Source organism: Salmo trutta, chromosome 38, assembly GCF_901001165.1.
Source record: "Salmo trutta chromosome 38, fSalTru1.1, whole genome shotgun sequence".
Classification (NCBI taxonomy): domain Eukaryota; kingdom Metazoa; phylum Chordata; class Actinopteri; order Salmoniformes; family Salmonidae; genus Salmo; species Salmo trutta.
In genome coordinates, this window is record NC_042994.1 from 1,111,025 (window position 1) to 1,135,964 (window position 24,940).

At 40.3% G+C, this 24,940-nt stretch overlaps 1 protein-coding gene across 1 annotated transcript; it reads right to left on the minus strand.

The window, feature by feature from the left end:
• Positions 1 to 3,993: 3,993 nt before the first annotated feature.
• LOC115178711 (sialoadhesin) lies at positions 3,994 to 23,264 on the minus strand. Its single transcript, XM_029739984.1, has 21 exons — positions 22,982 to 23,264; positions 22,391 to 22,735; positions 22,047 to 22,262; positions 21,568 to 21,888; positions 20,758 to 20,973; positions 16,876 to 17,217; positions 16,263 to 16,514; positions 15,899 to 16,177; positions 15,470 to 15,745; positions 11,790 to 12,053; positions 11,235 to 11,507; positions 10,796 to 11,059; positions 9,994 to 10,266; positions 9,550 to 9,825; positions 8,638 to 8,907; positions 8,258 to 8,521; positions 6,493 to 6,756; positions 6,218 to 6,308; positions 6,067 to 6,130; positions 5,761 to 5,972; positions 3,994 to 4,091 (listed from the first exon to the last, which is right to left on the minus strand). Exons 1-20 carry the CDS (start codon positions 23,034 to 23,036, stop codon positions 5,790 to 5,792), a joined length of 4,788 nt encoding a protein of 1,595 aa, XP_029595844.1. The 5' UTR covers positions 23,037 to 23,264; the 3' UTR covers positions 3,994 to 4,091; positions 5,761 to 5,789.
• Positions 23,265 to 24,940: the final 1,676 nt, after the last annotated feature.

Genomic DNA, 24,940 nt, shown 5'->3' on the forward strand with positions numbered 1-24,940 from the left:
TTAGCTACTTCCAGACACATAATGAGAGAACCCCTCACTCTGACCATTTTACTCACCCTAGCAGAGCTGGTTAGGTTATTTTCATGTTATGCAGAGTGTTGGTAACTGTGCTGCTTGCAACAATTTAATTGCGCTTTTTGCCGACATTTACTGACACCGGCCGTATTCAAAGGGTGTTGAGCGTTCGGAAATCCATCAGTTATTCTGCGCTCTGGCACACTAAGAAGAGACTCTTTTGTTATGACATGTACCTAGCTACCTAGGTAAACAATTAACCATAATCCCAATTCATGACGTTACTACCCTGCATGAATCTGCAGGTCGCTAACCAACCAGGTCCAATGTTAGCTAGCTAACATTAGGCTAAAACTAGTGGCTCTGAGATATGAATTAAGATCATACACATAACGTTAGTTAGCGAGCCAGCCAGCTAACATTAGCTAGCTAGCTAACAGTACACTTTAACTTGAAGTGAAAAGACTTTATGTCAAAATATCTGAAAATGTAGCTAGCTAGAATCTCTTACCCTTATACATCATCGTTGGACGGGTCTCCTGATGATTTGGTTGCCCTTAGTTTGAAGATGTAATCCGGAGACATGTGTTTTCTCCATCTCCTTAGCTATCATACTCGAATTCCACTGATTTCAAAACTCAGTCCTCCAGAAAGTGGAAAGCATACACAAAACATTAGCTAGCGAGCCAGCCAGCTAGTGTTAGCTAGCTAATAGTACACTTTAACTTGACATTAGGTTTACGTAGTTTTAGTACGCAATAAAAAAATAAAAGCCGCGTTAGACAGGATTACCTAGATTTACTGACCAGCTCAAATAGACAGAAGTCTGCTTGTGGCAGACCAATCCGAACTCATCTTTCGGCATTTACATCCCACTCATTATCTTCACCAATCATGCCTTGCGGGAAGGTTGCTGAATTTTTCTGTGGTTAAACCAACTAGGCTCATAATTTAACAATTGTATTTGTATTAACAGACGGAATACAAGTTTGTACTAAGGCACATGAAATTTCACATGTTCGAGAAGGCATTTTTGCCAAAAAACGCATTTTGATTAAAAAAAGTTTACGCTCTCCTGTGAAGTAGTGACCTGAAAAGGGTCACATTTTCTCAAAATGTCTTTCATCAATGTTGTTTTTTTCCAGGATTGACACTCGACTACCAAATTCAGACAATCCAATCTAAGATCGAAACATGTAAATCTACGATGCTCACAAGGTGTTTTTTTGATAATGGCCAATCAAGAAAGAAGTGGGCAGAGTCAGGGGAAACCAGCAGAGGATTTTAATTTATTCTTTATTTAACTCCACAAGTCAGTTAAGAACAAATTCTTCTTTACAATGTTCAGGGGCAGAACAACAGATGTTTACCTTGTCAGCTTGGGGATTTGATCCAGCAACCTTTCAGTTATTGGCCCAACACTCTAACCACTAGGCTACCTGCCGCCCCAAACAGGATTCAAACAGAAGATGGCAGTAGATAAAGATACCAATGAATTTACACAAAATTGAAGGTAAAATAATATTTAAAAATAAATAGTAAACCATCCATGTAAAAATACTGTTTTATTAAGAGTTGACATGGGAGTGGCTTATGAATTTAGTGAACTAGCTAGCTCAGCCAGCTTGTTAGCTACATAAAGCAGACATTGTTCAGTGATACCGAAAGTCTGAATGGCCATTTTGTGTTTGTCTGAAAGAGGTGTCTTCAGCTGACTGATCTTCAGAGTATTTGACCAACATTTTTTTTTAAAACCTGCCATGCATACAAGTCTGTATGTCTCGGTTTAGTGAGTCATATTGTGTCTGCATTTCAAAAAATGACAATAAATAATATTTTATGTAACTGGTTGTGTGTCTAGGTGCTGGACATTGCTTCTTCTGAAAGTGTGTGTGTACATTTTGTATGGAAATAATGATAATGATTATGAAGGTGAATAAACCACTATTGCTATACAAACTAATGTAAATGTATTATTTGTAGTTATTGTATGTACAGTACAAGATTGTGATTTTATAAGCTTTAAATTCTCTCCACTGAAAATACTGTCATAACAAGGTAAAAACAATGACAATGAAGTTTATTCTTAAATGTTTATGATAGAGTTTGTTTACACTTCACACATTAGTAAAAAAACAAAAGTATAAAAGTAATAAGAAACGTTGAATCAAGCATTTCCTTAAATTTGAGTCAAAATTGTGCTATAACTTTGTGGTAAAAACAATGAAACAAATATATTTTAAAAAATCTAGCAAACTTATATTAAGTGTATATAAATGAATTGAATTTATTTGCGTAACAGACATATGCAACAAAATGTACTTGCTGTAAAAAATGTATAACCTTGTAGCATCATACCCAAGAACACTCGAGGCTGTAATCACTGCCAATGGCGCATCAACCAAGGTCTGAATACTTATGTAAATGTGAATTTCAGTTGTTTAGTTTTTTTGCAAAAATGTCTTAAACTGTTTTTGCTTTGTCATTATGCGCTATTGTGTGTGTAGGTTGATGAGGTATTTTTTTAAATCAATTTTAGAATAAGTATGTAACAAAACAAATGTGGAAAATGTAAGGGATCTGAATACTTTCCGAATGCTCTCTATACAACAACATGTACAGTGTTGACCCAGAGGATAGCACTTAAAGTACTAATTAAAACACTTGTTGCCAAAGTGGTCCTATGAAGTAATAGTATAATAGAATGGAATAGACCAGAATAGAAGAACTAAATCAAGAATGATTCTATTGTTCTTAGCCATATATAGTCTCATAAGTTTGATGATTGTTTCAGAAACATAACATATAAAAACTATAGTTATATAAAATGAAACTGGACCACGAGGCTGACTATTTTCGGAAATATAACGTTTTTGTCAAAGTTCTTGTAATCAGATTCAGTTTTCTGTAACGTAAAAAATATTTACAATTTTACTTTACAAATGTAAGTTTAAAAAGATTTTACTTAAAAAATATTGAACTATTTAACAAAACAAATATTTCAAAATATTTACTGGGTCCTTCTCTTATTCATCATTGTTTAAAAGGCTAAACTGACCCTAGATCAGCAATCCTACTCAAAGTAAATGACATTGGATAAAAGTGCCTGCTAGATGGCATATATTATTATATATTATTATAAACCATGTAGTTTGGGTCCTGGATGCTGATTGGTTGAAACAGAATTTTGCTGTATGTACTGTATATCAGACAATATACCACGAGTATGACGCAAAAATACTTGTTTACATTTCTATTGATGTTGGTAACCAGCTTATAATAGCAAGAAGGCACCTCAGGGGTTTGTGGAGTATGGTCAATATACCACGACTAAGGGCTGTATCCAGGCAATCCACATTGTGTTGTGCTTAAGAACAGCCCTTATCCGTGATACAGCATATTGGCCAATATACCATACCCCCTTTGACCTTATTGCTTCATTAAAACACTAAGTTTTAATATACTGGTCCAGATATACAAGGTTTTTGATGAACTTGTTGTGTTCAGGTCTTCTTGGTTCTGGTTTTGTTGTGTTCAGGTCTTCTTGGTTCTGGGTTTGTTGTGTTCAGGTCTTCTTGGTTCTGGTTTTGTTGTGTTCAGGTCTTCTTGGTTCTGGGTTTGTTGTGTTCAGGTCTTCTTAGTTCTGGTTTTGTTGTGTTCAGGTGGTCTTGGTTCTGAGTTTGTTGTGTTCAGGTGTTCTTGGTTTGGGGTTTGTTGTGTTCAGGTGGTCTTGGTTCTGGGTTTGTTGTGTTCAGGTGTTCTTGGTTTGGGGTTTGTTGTGTTCAGGTGGTCTTGGTTCTGGGTTTGTTGTGTTCAGGTGTTCTTGGTTTGGGGTTTGTTGTGTTCAGGTGGTTTTGGTTCTGGGTTTGTTGTGTTCAGGTGGTCTTGGTTCTGAGTTTGTTGTGTTCAGGTGTTCTTGGTTTGGGGTTTGTTGTGTTCAGGTGGTTTTGGTTCTGGGTTTGTTGTGTTCAGGTGTTCTTGGTTTGGGGTTTGTTGTGTTCAGGTGGTTTTGGTTCTGGGTTTGTTGACTGTTCTGTAGATCTCAGAGGTGTCCTTCTCAGCTGCTTGTGCCGGGTCTGAGGAGAGAGAAACAGAAATGATGCAAATCTCTGTCCCAAATGACAGCACCTATACCCTTTATAGTGACCAGAGCCTATAGGGCTCAGTAGTGCACTAAAGAAGGAATAGGGTACCATTTGGAACGCACAGAGAACAGTTCCTCAAAATCATCATCACATCACTCTGTCAATATAGGCAGGTCATAGCAATGACCTTGTCATGAGATGTCCATTATTGGGTTGGTAGTTTAAAATAAATCTTAGGGATAGCCCCCTTTTTTTCAATTTTCGGCTAAATGACATACCCAAATCTAACAGCCTGTAGCTCAGGCCCTGAAGCAGGGATATGCATATTCTTGGTACCATTTGAAAGGAAACACTTTGAAGTTTGTGGAAATGTGAATTGAATGTAGGAGAATATAACACAATAGATCTGGTAGAAGAAAATACAAAGAAAAAAACCAAACAGTGTTTTTTTACCACCATCTTTCAAATGCAAGAGAAAGGTCACTGTTAAATCCATCACTCTGGTTGGAATTACGATAGATTCCACAACATGGCAGCAGAGTATGTGCAAAGTTTCAGATGGATAACTTGGAGTATGACTGATCCTCAAGACTTTTAGTGTGAAGTCCCCAGGTACATTTGGGCAAATCGTGAAGGAGACATTCACATTCATATTCCATTTTTCTGCAAGAATATCGTCAAATCTGTATGCTTGGACTTTGATTTAGCTTTCCAAGTATTACTAGCCATATTATAAGTTCAACATCTGCAAAACACCCAGTTTTCAAAACTTCATAACTCTGAATATCCTTATAATTTATGTCCAAAATGAAAAGGCATGCTGTCGTACAAGGTTAGAAGCTACATTTTACGACATATATATGGTTTCCAGATACTCCTGTAAAGCCCAGCTCATTGGCTATCTAGCTAGCTTTATTTGACCCTATTTGGTGCTTATTTGACAAAGGTACAGTTGTTCAAGTGATGGCCGTCCACGTGACCAAATATTGTGTCCTATAGGATATACTAGACCCCTAATGAAATAGTAAAATCTTGTTACCTTCTAGGATCTCTGAGGAATATTTACTAATGTGATTTGACTCGTTCAAACAACGTTTAGGGTGAGATTTTCACAGATTCTTTTTTTTGCAAATTGAACGAGTGGAAATAAAAAAAACGATAGTGTGTGCTATATGGACCTTTTTAGGATATGAAAAAGGATTTTATCTAACAAAACGACACTTCATGTTATCTCTTGGACCCTTTGGATGATAAATTAGAGCAAGATTTCAGAATGTAAGTACACATTTCACCTTCAGAGGTGAATTTATAAAACCTATTGCGTTGAAAAAAGTGTTTTGTTGTTAGGAGCTCTCCTCAAACAATAGCATGGCATTTTTTCACAGTAATAGCTACTGTACATTGGACAGTGCAGTTATATTAACAATAATTTAAGCTTTCAGTCGATATAAGACACTTCTATGTACCAACATTTGTTGTTACTCTAAAATCTGCGATCTTGATATAATGCGCTGCATGATTTACAACTGTCCCGTTGACGGAACGCCGATCCTTAAGAAGTTGGAAATTACATCACTAGGGGTCAACTGTTTTGGTTATTGATGGCATGTCCTACAATAAGCAGCAGCATATGAATGACCTTAATGCAGAATATGTTCACCGGGTGGTAGCACTGGGGGGGCTTGAATTTCACAGCAGCGTACTGGACATCCCCGTCCTGCTCCTGGGGTTGAGACAGTTGGACGGTGGAGTACAAAGCTCTTCCTGGTTTTTGGAGGGAGAGAAGTGAATGTCATCCTGACTCGACGGTGACCACTGTCTCTGCTGCATGGCCATGCCTAAGACATTGTCATACACTGGACTAGAGTCTCCCTGATGGAGAAAGAGGACAGACAACATGAGGAGTGGAAATGTTCACAAGGCTTACACAGTCATCACAGTCATCTTCTGATTCCAACAGACTCACCTGTCCCTCGTCTGCTGTGTCTCTTGTTTCTATTGTGCCAGAGATGGATTTGGAGGCCTTCTTCCTGTTTTGGACAATAATTAATTAATTAATTATTAATGAATGAAGTTAGTAACAAATCGGAGTGTTAAAAAGCAAAATGTTCACTCACCTGAACCACATGAATCCAGAGAGACAGAGGATGAGAACCAGAACAACCACTATGATTCCTACAGCTGCAGTCTTAATTGAGGTATGTTTCCCTATAATAAAATATGGATTAAATGAGTACATGGTATTTTATAAACTGAAAATGAAAATCATATTAAAGGCTTGGGAATCTTAGAAGCCAACACAAAAGTAAAGTGTAATAAGCCAAAGTGTTATAATTTAGATTAGCTTGAAACATGTTATTGTGTATTTTGAATATTGAAGATGAACCTTTACCTGCTACAATGATCTTCAGAGCTGTGGAGTTCTCAGATGCTATTTTATTCCTGGCCTCACAATAGTAATGTCCACTGTCCTCAGAGCTGATGGTGGTGATGTTGTAATTCTGTCCTGACAATATTGGTGAGGTTACATTCTTCTTGTACCAGGTGTAATTCTGCACAGGTGGGTTGGCATCACTGCTGCAGGTCAGAGTCACTGAACTGCCCTCCACTATTTCACCAGAGGGACTGACTGACACTGAGGTGTTCTTTGGGCCGTCTGGTGGACAGTATGAACCAATACAGTGTTTTAAAACAGTGTTTTACATGAGGAGAATTATGCAACTTGGAGGTAAACTCAGCAAAAAAAGAAACGTCCTCTCACTGTCAACTGCGTTTATTTTCAGCAAACTTAACATGTGTAAATATTTGTATGAACATAAGATTCAACAACTGAGACATAAACTGAACAAGTTCCACAGACATGTGACTAACAGAAATTTAATAATGTGTCCCTGAACAAAAGGGGGGTCAAACTCAAAAGTAACAGTCAGTATCTGGTGTGGACACCAGCTGTATTAAGTACTGCAATGCATCTCCTCCTCATGGACTGTACCAGATTTGCCAGTTCTTGCTGTGAGATGATATCCCACTCTTCCACCACCTGCAAATGCTCAATGGGATTGAGATCCGGGCTCTTCGCTGGCCATGGCAGAACACTGACATTCCTGTCTTGCAGGAAATCACGCACAGAATGAGCAGTATGGCTGGTGGCATTGTCATGCTGGAGGGTCATGTCAGGATGAGCCTGCAGGAAGGTTACCGCATGAAGGAGGAGGATGTCTTCCCTGTAATGCACAGTGTTGAGATTGCCTGCACTGACAACAAGCTCAGTCCGATGATGCTGTGACACACCGCCCCAGGTCATGACGGACCCTCCACCTTCAAATCGATCCCTCTCCAGAGTACAGGCCTCGGTGAAAACGCTCATTCCTTTGAGGATAAAAGCGAATCTGACCATCACCCCTGGTGAGACAAAACCGCGACTCGTCAGTGAAGAGCACTTTTTGCCAGTCCTGTCTGGTCCAGCGACAGTGGGTTTGTGCCCACAGGCGACATTGTTGCCAGTGATGTCTAGTGAGGACCTGCCTTACAACAGGCCTACAAGCCCTCAGTCCAGCCACTCTCAGCCTATTGAGGACAGTCTGAGCACTGATGGAGGGATTGTGCGTTCCTGGTGTAACTCAGGCAGTTGTTGTTGCCATTCTGTACCTTTCCGCAGGTGTGATGTTCGGATGTACCGATCCTGTGCAGGTGTTGTTACACGTGGTCTGCCACTGCGAGGACGATCAGCTGTCCGTCCTGTCCCCCTGTAGCGCTGTCTTGGGCGTCTCATAGTATGGACATTACAATTTATTGCCCTGGCCACATCTGCAGTCCTCATGCCTCCTTGCAGCATGCCTAAGGCACGTTTTTTAGTCAGTAGAAAGGCCTCTTTAGTGTCCTAAGTTTTCATAACTGTGACCTTAATTGCCTACCGTCTGTAAGCTGTTAGTGTCTTAACGACCATTCCACAGGTGCATGTTCATGAATTGTTTATGGTTCATTGAACAAGCATGGGAAATAGTGTTTAAACCCTTTACAATGAAGATCTGTGAAGTTATTTTGATTTTTCCAAATTATCTTTGAAAGACAGGGTCCTGAATGTTTATGATTGTATGAGTGAAATATAAATATATGTGATTCTCTCATCAAAAGATGAGATGGTTAGGTGTACTTACACTGAACGTCTACAGAAATTGTAGAAGAGTTGAGACCTCCATATTCATTCTCAGCCTCACAGTAGTATTCTCCACTTTCCTCAGAGCTGATGTTGGTGATGAGGAAGGTGTTTTCACATCCTTTCAGTGAAGCTCCATTCTTCTTGTACCAGGTGTATTTGTCCACAGGTGGGTTGGCATCACTGCTGCAGGTCAGAGTCACTGAACTGCCCTCCACTATTTCACCAAAGGGACTGACTGACACTGAGGTGGTCTTTGGTTTACCTGATAGAGAAATGAACGTCCCAAAGTGGTACTGTCACAATACTTTCATTTTGAGTTTTTAAAATATATCTGTGAAACCACACGAGTACAAAATGGAGAGGATCTGCAATACTTACACAAAACCATTAGAGGAACAAGCTTTGATCTTTTGCATCCAACTTCATTCACTGCCACACAGTAGTATTCTCCTCTGTCCTCAGGGCTGATGTTAGTGATGCTGTAACTCCATCCATAATGTCTCATTGATGTTTCAGCTCCATTCGTCTTGTACCAGATGTAAATCTGCACAGGAGGGTTGGCATCACTGCTGCAGGTCAGAGTCACTGAACTGCCCTCCTCTATTTCAACAGAGGGACTGACTGAAACGGAGGTGTTCTTTGGACCATCTAGTAAAGGATTTCAAAAAATATATATTTAGGGCTAGATTCTATGAGATCTGCGATAGCCGACACACGCGTTGAGGTTGTTTTGGCGGTGTGGTAGATGGAACTGCATTAGAGCTGTCAAATCCACAAGTAAATCCCGCCACTATAGCTAAAGAGCACATTGCCATTGGCTGCACAGAGTCGTATTAAGGGAATTCCCATGCAGCTTTGTTTACAAGTTGGAACACTGGAATGTGAGATGTATTAGGCTTATTTTAATTCATGATTTTAAATTTGAGCGTCATTAATTCTATATTGCCCTTCTTGTTGTGGACTTCTAATGGGAGTGGGATGGGTATGTCTTCATGATAATGATCAAGACCAGCTGGGAAGGGTATGGCTTTGTGATAATGATCAAGACCAGCTGGGATGGGTATGGCTTCATGATAATGCTCACCAATTAGACAGCTAAAACACAGTTACACCTCCAACACCGCCAAAACATCAGCTATGTGAGCGTCGGCTGTCACCGATTAACACTGATTGAATCTAGGCCTAACATGTGCCTTATGCTATGCTTTGGGACCAATGCCGTTCAAATGGTTGATACATTTTAGATGTTAGTTTCTCTAATATTCCAACACTGATCTGTACTTTACTCACATTTCACATCAGTGTTGATTGACTCAGACCTCCCTGTCTTCATCCCGTTCCAGGCCTCACAGTAGTACTCTCCAGTGTCAGATGATTTGATTTGGTTGAAGACGTGCTGTGGTCCTGTGTTCACATAGGAGAACTGATTGTGACCTCCATTCTTCTTGTACCAGGTATAACGCTTCACAGGTGGGTTGGCATCACTGCTGCAGGTCAGATTCACTGAACTGCCCTCCATTATTTCACCAGAGGGACTGACTGACACTGAGGTGTTCTTTGGGCCATCTGGTGTAGAAGAAACATGAGTTCAGTCAGAGAACTATCCAAAAGATTATTCACTTACACAAAACAGTAAAATAAAGAGATTTGCGCTATGATATGGTTTAGGATTAATGCAGTTCAAATGATTGACTTCATTAAACTGATTCCAACATTGAGCTGTACTTTACTCACATTTCACATCAATTTTTATTGAATCAGACCTCCCTGTTTTAATCCCATTCCAGGCCTCACAGTAGTACTCTCCAGTGTCAGATGACTTGATATGATTGAAGACGTGCTGTGGTCCTGTGTGCCCATAGGAGATAGACTGATAGCCAATCTTCTTGTACCAGGTATAACGCTTCACAGGTGGGTTGGCATCACTGCTGCAGGTCAGAGTCACTGAACTGCCCTCCACTATTTCACCAGAGGGACTGACTGACACTGAGGTGTTCTTTGGAGCATCTGATAAAAGACCATTATAAATTCCACAAATTAACTTTTAACAAGGCACACCTATTAATTAATTTAAATGCATTCCAGGGGACTACCTCATGAAGCTGGTTGAGAGAATGTCAAGAGTGTGCAAAGCTGTCATCAAGGCAAAGGGTTGCTACTTTGAAGAATCTCAAATATAAAATACATTTTTATTTTTTTAAATTTTATTTAGGTTACTAAAATATTCCATATGTGTTATTTCACAGTTTTGATGTCTTCACTGTTATTCTACAATGTAGAAAATAGTAAAAATAAAGAAAAACCCTGCAATGAGTAGGTGTGTCCAAACGATTGACTTGTACTGTATATTATCTTGCCTTTCTGAAAACATTAGATTTAGCAAATAAAGTAAACCTGTAGATTTTACAGGTCAGTTTGAAATAATTACATTCACATTGTGAAAATACATATTCAGAGATGTGTATATTAAAATGTTTCTTGATTCATCATAATTTAAGCAGTTTAAGTATGACCAAAACGTTAAAGATGTACTTACACTGAACGTCCACAAATACAGGGGAAGAGTTGAGACATCCATATTTATTCTCAGCCTCACAGTAATATTCTCCTCTGTCCTCAGAGCTGATGTTAGTGATGCTGTAACTCTGTCCTGATGCTTTTGGTGAGGCTACGTTCTTCTTGTACCAGGTGTATTTGTCCACAGGTGGGTTGGCATCACTGCTGCAGGTCAGAGTCACAGAGTTGCCCTCCACTATTTCACCAGAGAGACTGGTTGACACTGAGATGTTCTTTGGGCCATCTGGTGGAAAATAAACATTAGTTAAGTCAGAGAACTATCCAAAAGATGATTCACTTACAAAAAACATTAAAATAAAGAGATTTGGGCTATGATATCGTTTAGTATAATTCAGTTAAACTTATTGATTTCATTAAACTGATTCCAGCATTCCAACACTGAGCTGTACTTTACTCACATTTCACATCGATGTTGATTGACTCAGACGTCCCCATTTGAATCCCATTCCAGGCCTCACAGTAGTACTCTCCAGTGTCAGAGGACTTGATATGATTGAAGACGTGCTGTGGTCCTGTGTTCCCATAGGAGATAGACTGATAGCCAATCTTCTTGTACCAGGTATAACGATTCACAGGTGGGTTGGCATCACTGCTGCAGGTCAGAGTCACTGAACTGCCCTCCACTATTTCACCAGAGGGACTGACTAACACTGAGGTGTTCTTTGGGTCATCTGATAAAGGACCAATATAAAGTCATTAACATCTTGGTTATAGCATTATCAAATCAAATCAAACTTCATTTGTCACATGCACCGAATATCTTGGCTTTCTGAAGAGATTAGATTTAGTGAATAAGGTAAACTAGTAGATTTTACAGGTCAGTTAGAAATAATTACATTCCCAATGTGAAAATACATATTGAGAGATGTGGATGTTGTATAGTAAAATGTTTCTTGATTTATCATAATTTTAGCAGTTTAGAAGTATGAGGAAAATGTTAAAGATTTACTTACACTGAACGTCCACAAATACAGGGGAAGAGTTGAGACATCCATATTTATTTTCAGCCTCACAGTAATATTCTCCTCTGTCCTCAGAGATGATGTTAGTGATGCTGTAACTCTGTCCTGATGCTTTTGGTGAGGTTACATTCTTCTTGTACCAGGTGTATTTGTCCACAGGTGGGTTGGCATCACTGCTGCAGGTCAGAGTCACTGAACTGCCCTCCACTATTTCACCAGAGGGACTGACTGACACTGAGGTGCTTTTGGGGGCATCTGGTGTAGAATAATGTGTGGAAGGGGTTATCATGTAACAATCAAGACCTTGTATCAGTTAACAGACGAATCAAAGGAAACATGACATTGACAGGTCAGAGAACATTAACTAGTCAAAACATTAAAAGAAACACATTTGGAAAGATGCTTTACGTGACCAACCAGATGCTAAACACTGGTTGTCTACACGTCTCAAGACTGTGTTAGCCCATTGCGCTAAAAGCTAGGTATTAGCGAGTGGTTGTAAGCTTCAGGTAAGGGTTAGGCTTCTCATTAAGCAAGCGTAGTTCACTGAACCACCTCCACTTTATATTCCCTAGGCCTCCACTCTTCTGGGAAGGCTTTCCACTAGATGTTGGAACATTGCTGCAGGGTTTTGCTTCCATTCAGCCACGAGAGCATAGGTGAAGTTGGGCACTGATGTTGGGTGATTAGGCCTGGCTCACAGTCGGCGTTTCAATTCATCCCAAAGGTGTTCGATGAGGTTGAAGTCAGGGCTCTGTGCAGGCCGGTCAAGTTCTTCTACACCGATCTCGACAAACCATTTCTGTATGGACTTAACTTTGTGCACATGGGCATTGTCATGCTGAAACAGGAAAGGGCCTTCCCAAACTGTTGCCACAAAGTTGGAAGCACAGAATCGTTTTGAATGTCATTGTATGCTGTAGCGTAAGAATTTCCCATTCTGTGAGCTTGTGTGGCCTACCACTTAGTGGCTGAGCTGTTGTTGCTCCTAGACATTTCCTCTTTACAATAACAGCACATACAGTTGGCCGTGGCAGCTCTAGCAGGTCAGAAAGTTGACAAACTGACTTGTTGGAAAGGTGGCATCCTATGACGGTGCCACATTGAAAGTCACTGAGCTCTTCAGTAACGCCATTCTAATGCCAATGTTTGTTTTATAAACCTTTCAGCAATGGATGTGGCTGAAATAGCCAAATTCAGCAATTTGAAGGGGTGTCCACATACTTTAGCATATATAGTGTATGTAGGGTTAAATTGAATAAGAAACGGGATAGAAAATACACAGTAGCAGCAGCGTATGTGATGAGTCAAAAGACTGCAAAAACGATCAATGCTGATAGTCCGGGAAGCTATTTGGTTAACTACAGTATTTAGGAGTCTCATGGCATGTGGGTAGAAACTAATCAGGGTCCTGTTGGTTTCAGTCTTGGTGCATCGGTTCAGCTTGCCATGCGATTGCGATGAGAACATTCTATCACTTGGGTGACCAGAGTCTTTGATAATTTTTAGGGCCTTTCTTTGTCAATGCCCAGTATAGAGGTCCTGAATGGCAGGGACCTTGCGGTTAGATGCCAAACACTTACCATACCAAGCAGTGATGCTGCCAGTCAAGATGCTCTCAATGCTGAAGCTGTAGAACTTTTGGAAGACCTGAGGGTCCATGACAAATCTTTTCATTTGTCGTGCCTTCTTCAAGACTGTGTTGGTGTGTGTGGACCATGTTAATTACTTACAGTGATGTGGACACCTAGAAATTTGAAGCTCTTGACCCGCTCAACTACAGTACAGCCCCGTCGATGTGGAAGGGGCTTGCTCAGCAATCCATTTCCTGTAGTCCACCTTCAGCTTATTTGTCTTGCTCACATTGAGGGAGAGGATATTATCCTGGCACCACACTGCCAAGTCACTAATCTACTCACTATAGGCTGTCTCATCGTCATTGGTGATCAGGCCTACCACTGTTGTGTCATCAGCAAACTTAATGATGGCGTTGGAGTCGTGTGAGGCCATGTAGTCATGCGTGAACAGGGAGTACAGTAGGGGACTAAGCACTCACCCATGATGGGCCCCTGTGTTGAGGCGGATGGCGGCTGTGTTGCTACCTACCCTCACCACCTGGGGGCGGCCCGTCAGGAAGTCTACAATCCAGTTGCAGAGGGAGGTGTTCAGTCACAGGGTCCTGTGTTTAGTGATGAGCTTGGAGGGCACTATGGTGTTGAACGCTGAGCTGTAGTCAATGAACAGCATTCTAACATAGGTGTTCCTCTTGTCCATGTGGGAGAGGGTTGTGTGGAGTGCAATAGAGATTGCATCAGCTGTGGATCTGTTGCAGCGGTATGCGAATTGGAGTGCGTCCATTGTGTCTGGGATGTGATGTGAGCCTTTCAAAGCATTTCATGGCTACAGATGTAAGTGCTACAGGGCAACAACAATTTAGACTGGTTATTTTGGGGTTCTTGGGCACAGGGACTATAGTGGTCTGCTTGAAACAAGTAGGTATTACAAACTGGGTCAGAGGGAGGTTGAAAATGTCAGTGAAGACACTTGCCAGCTGGTCCTTGCATGCTCTGAGCCCCACAGCCGTCCGGCCCGGTGGCCTTGTGAATGTTAACCTGTTTAAAAGTCTTACTCACATCAGCTACGGTGAGCGAGATTACACAGTCATCCAGAACCGCTGGTTCTCTCATGTATGGTTCAGTATTGCTTTCCTCAAAGCGCGATTAGAAGGTATTTAGCTCGTCTGGTAGGTTCACGTCACTAGGCAGCTCGCGTCTGAGTTTCCCTTTGTAATCTGTGATAGTTTTCAAACCCTGCCATATCCGACGAGTGTCAGAGCCGACATAGTACGATTCGATCTTCGTCCTGGACTGCCGCTTTGCCAGTTTGATGGCTCGTTGGAGGTCGTAGCAGGATTTCTTATAAGCATCTGGATTAGTGTCCCGCTCCTAGAAAGTGGTTGCTCTAGCCTTTAGCCCAGGATGGATGCTGCTTGCAATCAATGGCTTCTGGTAGGGATATGTACGTACAGTCACTGTGGGGATGAAGTCGCTGGTGCACTTATTAATGAAAACAGTGACTGATGTGGTAAACTCCTCAATGTTATCAGATGAATCCTGAAACATATTCCAGTCTGTGCTAGCAAAACAGTCCTGTAGCTTAGCTTCCGCTTCATCAGACCACTTTCATATTGAGCGCATCATTGGAACTTCCTGTTTGAGTTTTTTATTTATATAAGCAGGAATCAGAGGTATAAGAGTTATGGTCAGGTTTGCCTAAAGGAGGGTGAGGAAGAGCCTTGTATGCATTTCTGTGTGTGAAGTAATGGTAATCTATAGTTTTGTCGCCTCTAGTTGGACATCACCAGCCATGAGAACCATTACCTCTGGATGTTCTTTTTCTTGTTTGCTTATGGCCCTATACAGCTTGTTGAGTGGGGTTTTAGAACCAGCATCGGGTTGTGGTGGTAAATAGACAGCTACGAAAAATATAGATGAAAACTCTCTTGGTAAATAGTATGGTCTGCAGCTTGGTGTATTCTAACTCAGGCGAGAAAGACTTCCTTAACATTAGAGAACACGTACCAGCTGTTGTTAACAAAGACACCCACCCCTCCCCCTTTTCTTATCCGAGGCTAACATTCAAACACTGAGCTACTCACATGTTTTACTCACATTTAACATCGATGTCTAAAGATGGAGACCTGTCTGTACTAATTCCATTCGAGACCCAACAGTAGTACTGTCTAGTGTCAGATGACTTGATTTGGCTGAAAACCTGCTGTGATTCTGTTTTCCCATAGAAGATACTCTGATAGACACTTCCATTCTTGTACCAGGCATAACTCTGCACTGGTGGGTTGGCATCACTGCTGCAGGTCAGAGTCACTGAACTGCCCTCCATTATTTCACCAGAGGGACTGACTGACACTGAGGTGTTCTTTGGGCCATCTGGTGTAGAAGAAACATGAGTTCAGTCAAATAACTATACAAAAGATTATTCACTTACACAAAACATTCAAAGGAACCGATTTGGGCTATGCTATGGTTTATGGATTAATTTACATTTAAACTGATTCCAACACTGAGCTGTACTTTACTCACATTTCACATCGATGTTGATAGACTCAGACCTGTCTGTCCCCATCTCATTCCGGGCCTCGCAGTAGTACTCCCCAGTATCAGATGACTGGATGTGACTGAAGACATGCTGTAGTTCTGTGTTCCCATAGGATAAAGACTGATAGTGGGCTCCATTCTTCTTGTACCAGGTGTATTTGTCCACAGGTGGGTTGGCATCACTGCTGCAGGTCAGAGTCACTGAACTGCCCTCCACTATTTCACCAGAGAGATGGATTGATGCCAGTGTGTTCTTTGCGCCATCTGAATGACAGAAAGAGTGTAAGCACATGCAGGAAGGACCTAAGTGATGATGTTATTTAGTAAAGAATACAATAAAAATCCTCACATTTGACAGTGAGAGTCTCTTCAGGAGAGGGGAGATCCTCAAAGCCTTCTACAGCACAGGAGTATCTGCCTGCATCCTCACTGCTGACTGGGTTGATGATCAGGCTGTTATTTTGGTTGGTGAGACGCTGGCCTTTCTTGTACCAGATGTAGGAGGGGTTGGGGTTATCAGTCAGAGTACAGATGGTCCTACAGGCCAGTGTCACTCTCTGTCCCTCTGTCACTGTGGCAGGAGTCACCTCCACCTGCAGACCTGAAAGATTGTGAATAAAGAGTAAATTATATTTATTTTCTCTGGCTATTTTCTCCTGTTATTAGGCCAGATAAATACAACATAAATCAGTTAATGTATACAGTATTAGAAAAACAGGGTTCTTCGACTGTCCCCATAAGATAACCCTACTTTGGTTCCAGATAGAACCCCTTTCTGTTTCAGGTAAAACCATTTTGAGTTCCATGTAGAACCCTATTGTGGAAAGGGTTCCACATGGATCCCAAAACTGTTCTTCAAAGGGTTATGCTATGAGGACAGCCAAATAACCTTTTTAGGTTCTACATAGCACCTTTTTTTCTAAGAGTGTAGAATATACAGTACACGCAAAGTGCAGTACTACCTGTGACAGACAGAGTTGTTCCAGAGAAGGTATATCCCCATTCTGCATTAACTGTTTTAAATCTGAACTTGTACTCAGTTGAGTCTCTTTCCCTAAGGTCTGTGATTTTTAGAGTGGAGTCCTTGTCTGTTTGCCGATGGTACTTCACACGACTTGTATACTCTGAGTCCTGGCTCAGGTCTTTAGTTACACCAGACTCCCATTTGTTGAACCAGGATACTTCTGTGACGTTATGCCAACTGGGATGTGTGTAAAAGCAGGATATGTCCACTGTTGACCCTTTCAAAGCACAGATACTCTGATGGGTGTAAGTCACATTCATACAGCTCTCACCCCGAACACCTGAAACAAAATGTAGTTGATCAATTCCTGAAATGGTAATGAGACTAAATGTTTTGGACAGATTCAGTTAAAATTAAAATTAAATATAGACATATATCTCCACTCAGAAATAAAGATTTAGATTTGTTGCTAAAAGGGTACAACCACTTGTCTCTGGGGTGGTACCCTGTAAGGTTCTCCTTTGTACTTTTAGTTATAGGTGGTGATACCATAGCTCCAAGGCATGTGTAGAAATAGCTAAGCGGTGTATTTCGAAACAGTGTGCCGATGCCTGTATCACTTTATCAGAAGCACATGATCAATGACGTCCGAATCTTCGTTTCGTCGAACAACCACCTGGTTAGTTTGGTATTGGATTGGTAGAAGACATAAAGGCTGCACTGCATACGCTATATGGGGTGTGGGGCATCAACAACAATCATTTAGCTGCTTTAAATCATTTGGACCAGCAGGTGCCACTAGTGTACCCTCTGTTAATCAAAGCCTTGATTTATGAAACTATTTTCGACACAATTGGCTGAAAAACCTCAATACTTCAGGAACCTTTGTTTCCCCAAGACTAGTTATATTCAGGGGCGGATTTAGGTATAGGCGACGGGGCGGCAGCTTGCCGGGGCGGCACGGGGAACCCGCACAAAACAAAAAAACAAAAAGAATAATTGGAATGGTGACATTTGCGCGATCGGTTTTCTATCGCTCATTTGCACGTCAGGTCAATGATATCATGTCACCGTGTGGGACTGTGGGTCAATTAACCTAGTCTGAGTTGCGCACCTCTAACTTTGTACAGTACTAATGCAATTAGTAACACACTTAGTTGTGTAATTTAGTTTGTGTTTCTTGTTTGAAGTACAATAGTGTAATAATCAGGTTATCTTCTTTATAAAAGTGTGTTATTCTATTTGTGTATTTGTGTGATGTAGGATTTGTGCAATTTAGTTTTATTTGTGTGTTTTTTTGTTAGCAATAGGGTAATAGTGTAATAATTTGATTCTCTTTTTTATTTGTATTTAAATACTACAATTTGTTTCTATTTGTCTTTGTTACTTATTTTTGTATGTATTTTTTATATTTATATAGTTTTAAATGTTATGATTGTATATTTGTGTAATTCCAAATGTCTGAATACAAATTACAGTAAGCCCAGGGTGGTGTTTTTTTTGGGGGGGGGCGGGTGTCCACCCATGAAGCCATACAAGCTCGAACCACCACTGGTTATAGGTACAGTACCAGTCAAACGTTTGGACACACTTACTCATTCAAGGGTTTTTCTTTATTTTTACTATTTTCTACATTGTATGATAATAGTGAAGACATCAAAACTATGAAATATCACGTGGAATCATGTAGTAAAGAAAACAGTGTTAAACAAATGAAAATATATTTTATATTTGAGATTCTTCAAAGCAGCCACCCTTTGCCTTGATAACAGCTTTGCACACATTATTCTACAATGTAGAAAATAGTACAGATAAAGAAAAATCCTTGAATGAGAAGGTGTGTCCAACTTTTTGACTGGTACTGTACATGATTGTACCCCAGTTCATAACACAGATAGTACCTTTCGCCACAGGTACAAAAGCATTGCAAAGCCATTTGTTCCTTGTCTGTGGCAAAACTGTACCTCTACCATAGATCACTCAATATTAAACTGGTACAACACTTCCACTCATGGGTGGCCAAAAATAACTATCTGAACACCACGCACCCACTAAGCCACGCCTCCAATATAATTATCCAGTTTTTGAGTGAATTGTAGAGTTACTTGTTAGTGACGGAGACATGGTTGTTGAATTCATACATTTTCAGTTCTGAGTTCCTAGGCGTATATTATTAAAATGAAACTCTTTATGACAATACATTACATATCTCATGGGGCCTTATTTTGAGGATTAGTTTTACTCTAATACAGTGGCTTGAAATTTGTGGTTTACAGGCCACATCAGGCATGCAAGTAGTAGGCTTGAAAAAATCAAGTAACTTTCCCCAAATTCCCAGATTTTAACAAATTTACTCTCGTTTCAGAAATCTTCCAACCGGGATTTCTGAAAAAGCTGGCTTGCATTGTGATTTGTCATTCCTATTGGAATCCAGCCAGAGTTAGGATATCCAACAGTTTGATTATTATTCACACGCCATTTGCATTCATAACGACTGTCAGGTTTAGGAACATGGTGAGGAGACTACCTAAGCCATTTAAACTGGAATAACCATTTTAGTGGCGAGTGAAAAAAATCTAACAAAGCTGAATGGATTAGTTTAGAAAAATGTACGTTATTTGTTTTAGCACAGCATAAGATTAATCTGTGTAGCATATAATTAATCAATCCATCAATGTACATGCAAAAACACACATACATGTATATATATATCTTTTTTTTGATCAACCTGCAGTAGAGCATGCTGGGAAATATAATGATGATAATAATGATGGTACAAATTTGCCTTTTTAGAGTGCCACCCCAGTAACAAACATCTACCTCATTTTAGTTGGCAAAGATTCATAATTGTACTTTAAGGGTATTTAGGGTACACAAAGTATGTTTGTACCCTGGGAAACAGAAATGCACCTTCACATTGTAGACCTTTATTTGAGAGTGAGAGTGTGATGATTGGGTAACACTTTACTTGACACCCAGTGTCCTAACACTTTATGACACAGTGATAACCATGTCATAATATGTCATAACAGCTGACATAACTTGTCATAACCTGTCATAATATGGAGAACACTGTCATGACGCATATATTGACACCTTTTATGACATATATTGCGTTACTTTATGGCTGGATATGACACCTACAGTAACATTTATTCAGTTAAAAATATTCCCTGCCAAGAAGTTTCCTTTCATTTCAAGTTTAATTTCAAGTTTGTCTCTTAAATCCTTTGTTGTTGTAATGAATTATTTACAGTCATGTTTTTTTCCATCATATTTTCCATAACTTGCATTATGACCATCCTGTGTCACTTTACTTGGATGAAGAAAATACACTTTATGACACTGTCAAGAAGCGTTATGGCCATCATAATCACATAAGCCAGATAGGCCTGCCACATATATGCCCTTATATCAGTCATCAGTCAAAAAGAGGGTGCCTTGTCCTGCTCCTGAAATCTTTTCCTGCATTCATCCCAGTCATCAGCAACAGAGCATTGGGGTAGGTGCATGTCTGACATCAGTATGTGCGCAATTACAATGATCATTTAATATGGTCAATATTTATTTTTTGATAAAGTAAAGTATTACCGATTTATTGTACCTTTATGTTTAAAATATGGGGTACAAAAATTAATCATTAAACTCTTTATCCTCACATGTACCCTAAAAGGTGCCTAACAGTATCATGTGAGATCATTATGTATACCTTTGAAGGTACATTATGTGTATTTTTATATTTTTGTACCCTAGGGAAAAATACTGTATCCTTATTTTCTAAGAGTGTATGACGTTATCATTTCTATGTAATTTGTCCCTTCTCATTGGCCTTAAATGATTGATAGTTGTTAAGTAGAGAACTAATTGCATTCACACTCACACACTGCAGGAGCTTGGAGATCCTCATGGCCTTTTACAGCACAGGAGTAACTGTCTGAATAAGAATTATTGACAGAGTACTGCTGGGAAGTAGACTCATCTAGACGTTGTCCATTCTTGTACCAGATGTAGGTGGGGTTGTCAGTCAGAGTACAGGTGGTGCTACAGGTCAGTGTCTTCTGTCCCTCTGCAGCAGGAGTCACCTTCACCTGCAGGTCTGAATGAAGAGAGAACAACAACATAAAAGAACAATACTCAATATTTCCACCAAATTTGTATTTATGCAACCTTATTTTACTAGGCAAGTCAGTTGAGAACAAATTCTTATTTACAATGACAGCCTACCAGGGAACAGAGGTTAACTGCATTGTTCAGGGTAGCAGGACAGATTTCTTTACCTTGTCAGCTCAGGGATTCGATCCAGCAACATTTCAGTTACTGGCCTAATGCTCTAACCACTAGGCTACCTGCCGCCCCAATACTACTAGAGATAAAGTAGTTACAATATAGAATAATGTTATGTAAATATAGTACTAACAGTATATCTTAATGTTCTGTAATACTACCAGTATATTATAAAATTCTGTAAGTGTAGTATTACCAGTATGTCATAATGTTCTGTAAGTGTAGTATTACCAGTATATCATAATGTTCTGTAAGTGTAGTATTACCAGTATATCATCATGTTCTGTAAGTGTAGTATTACCAGTATATCATCATGTTCTGTAAGTGTAGTATTACCAGTATATCATAATGTTCTGTAAGTGTAGTATTACCAGTATATCATAATGTTCTGTAAGTGTAGTTTTACCTGTGACAGACAGAGTTGTTCCAGGGAAGCTGTACCCCCATCCTGAGATCTGTGAGTTGAATCTGAATTTATACTCAGCTGAGTCGCTCTCTCTCAGATCTGTGATTCTCAGGGTGGAGGGAAGGCTATCCAGGGCCCGACCTGCATACTCTGGGTCTCTGGTTAGGTCCTCAGGGGCCGACTTATCACTTCTAAACCAGAATGTTGTTTTGATCGGATGATAACTGGAGTAAGTACAGGATATGTCCACTGATGACCCCTTCAATGCACAGATACTCTTGTCGATGTAAGTCACTCTATTGCAGCTCTGATCCTGAACACCTGAAACATAATGACAAGAGGGCATTACTTATACAATACAATCATGAGCTGCAATAATTGTGTTACAGTTATGTTAGATAACTGTGAGGACTGTTTAGCAGACAGAATAGATATACTTGAAAAGTTATACTAGAATACTGAGTTGAATCCACACTCACACACTGCAGGAGAGTGGAGATCCTCATTGGCTTTTAAAGCACAGGAGTAGCTGTCTGCAGCATCAGGGTAGACTGAATAGGGAGAAGTGTTGTCAGTTACTATCTGTCCGTTCTTGTACCAGATGTAGGTGGGGTCACCAGTCAGAACACAGGTGGCGCAAGTCAGTGTCTTCCACGCTGATACAACTGAATACGGAGTCACCTGCACCTGCAGATCTGGATGAGATCACAACACATCACAACCATTAGTCATCTGACATCTATTCTAGTCACATGACATTTCTTTTTTGAAGACAAAACACTACAATTTCCAGAACTAAATTGACAGAAGAATATCACTGTACCTGTGACAGACAGAGTGACTCCAGGGTTGCCAGTAAATCTCCCTCCAGTCTGATCTGTTATAAATCTGAACTTGTACGTAGCTGCGTCACTCTCTCTCAGGTCTGTGATTCTCAGAGTGCAGTCATTCTTGTTATCTTTATGATACGTCACACGAGCTTTGTAGTCTGGGTCATCACTCAGACTCACAGGATTCCCCTCAGCATCATTTTTAGTGAACCAGAAGGTTGATGTGACTGTACCTCTGGGATATGTGTAAGAGCAGGTCAGCTCCACTGTTGACCCCTTCAAGGTACAGATACTCTGAGGGGTGTATGTCACACTCCAGCCATCCTGACCCAGTACAACTGAAACACACAGTCACACAACACAAGGATATTACATTAAGCAAAGGTCTATTGGCTTACACTGACAGTAGGGTTTGTCCACACTTTGTTGCCGTACTGTAGTTGCTGAGTTGAGTGTGAATGGAAACCACACATAAGCATCACTCAGTGAGGTGTGAAAGATAAATGCCTAACAGACGATGTCACTGAACACAACAGAATAACATTAAGATAACATTACTAAAACAGTTATGAATGAGACCATACCTGCTACAGACCAGAGAAAGACCACCAACACACTTCCTGCTGTTCTCAAGGCCATTGTTGCATCTCCCACCCTGCAGTCTTAGAAACATAAACAACAACTCACTCTATAGCTGGTGAATAACTACACCTGATACATTAAAACAGTCCAGGGTCCATATTCACACAGTCTCAGAGTAGACTAGGAGAGCTGATCTAGGATCAGTTTAGCCTTTTAGATCATTATTATATGGACTGGTAGGACCTGATCCTACATCAGCACTCGTACTCTGAGACACTTCATGAATACAGGCCCTGATGTAACAACCTAAACACAGCTCAAAACTAAACAAAAAGTTAAATGATTCAGTATGTCGTACCACGTGATTTATAGCTAAACATAAAATAATAACAATGATAATAATAATAACATAAAACACTCAACTATATAATATACTGTAGCGTACTTACAGAGTGAAGGGGAGAGGTCTTGTACAGTGGGACAACTTACTGGCGTAGCAGGTCATAGAAACAAGAAGTGTGAGTTCTGTGGTTGATTGACACGTTTTTAAAGTAGCCTAGTCAGGAATTTAAGACGACAACATGCATCAACAGCATGTCAGAAAAAAGATGTACTGTATTTTATGTATCTAAATATAAAATGTGACCACATAGCTAGTTGCATTTCTTCATTTGTGCCTAAAAAAAATGTCAAGAGGCAAAATGCAGCCCATTTTCAATGTGGTCTTTATACAGATCCAATACAACGTGTTGACTGGAATGTACATGGTTTCTGAACCCTCATACTACCGACTGGGGTCATTTTGACCCCAGAGGCATATTTTTTATCATAGCCCGTTTATTCAATTCTTCACATTTTCACATTAACTTGTTCTTAATACATCTTAATCATTGTTTAGGGTTTCTGTATCAATATGGAATTTTGAAAAGTTTGACCCCGAGCAAAAACACCTATTCCGCCCATATTAATTTGAGTGGACCTGTATCAGGGATTTTGATCACTGACAGATCATCTGCAGAGATATAGCTCCCCATGTACTCTCCTCAGATCTTAGTTTTCTGTAAACCACTTATCATATGTGTACAAATGGCTGGCCCTTTCAATCTGTTTGGCATTCAGGCCTGTCAATCACCCTCACATGCCAACCAATCAGGGCTTTTGGACGTATTCCAGGGATCCGCCCCCGACAACTCAAATTAGAGCTTGTTTAAAATGCTGTCCATAGAGAAGGATAGAGGCCTCAAGTGGCCAAAAGGCCGTGTTAGCATGGGCAGTGTCAGCATGGGCAGTGTTATTTTAATGTAGTCAACTGGATGTGACTTTCAACTTTATTGGCTGATCCCTCCTGGTGACCCAGTTGGAGTCATGTTCAACCAGCCAATCGTGAAAAAAAAATGGACACCTTCAAAATGGAGATAGCCTCAGTAGCGCTGCCCATTCTGTCACAGATACTATAATGGCACAGATACAAAGATGCAAGAAGAATAAAGTGCAAGAAGAAGAAATTGTTGTGCTGAGGGACTGTTCACATGCTGTTTCCTAACCCAAGTGTTGTGTGGGTCAATCGGCATGTACATTTTGGCATACACTATAGGGGATATTCGGTGTGATGAAACTGAACAAAAATATAAACGCAACATGTAAAGTGTTGGTTCCATGTCTCATGAGCTGAAATAAAAGATCCCAGAAATGTTCCATAAGCACGAATAAGCTTATTTTTCTCAAATGTTGTGCACAAATTTGTTTACATCCCCATTAGTGAGCATTTCTCCTTTGCCAAGATAAGTCATCCATCTGACGGGTGAGGCATATCAAGAAGCTGATTAAAGAGCATGATCATTACACAGTTGCACCTTGTGCTGGGGACAATAAAAGGCCATTATAAAATGTGCCGTTTTCTCACACAACACAATGCCACGTCTCAAGTTTTGAGGGAGTATGCAATTGGCATGCTGACTGCA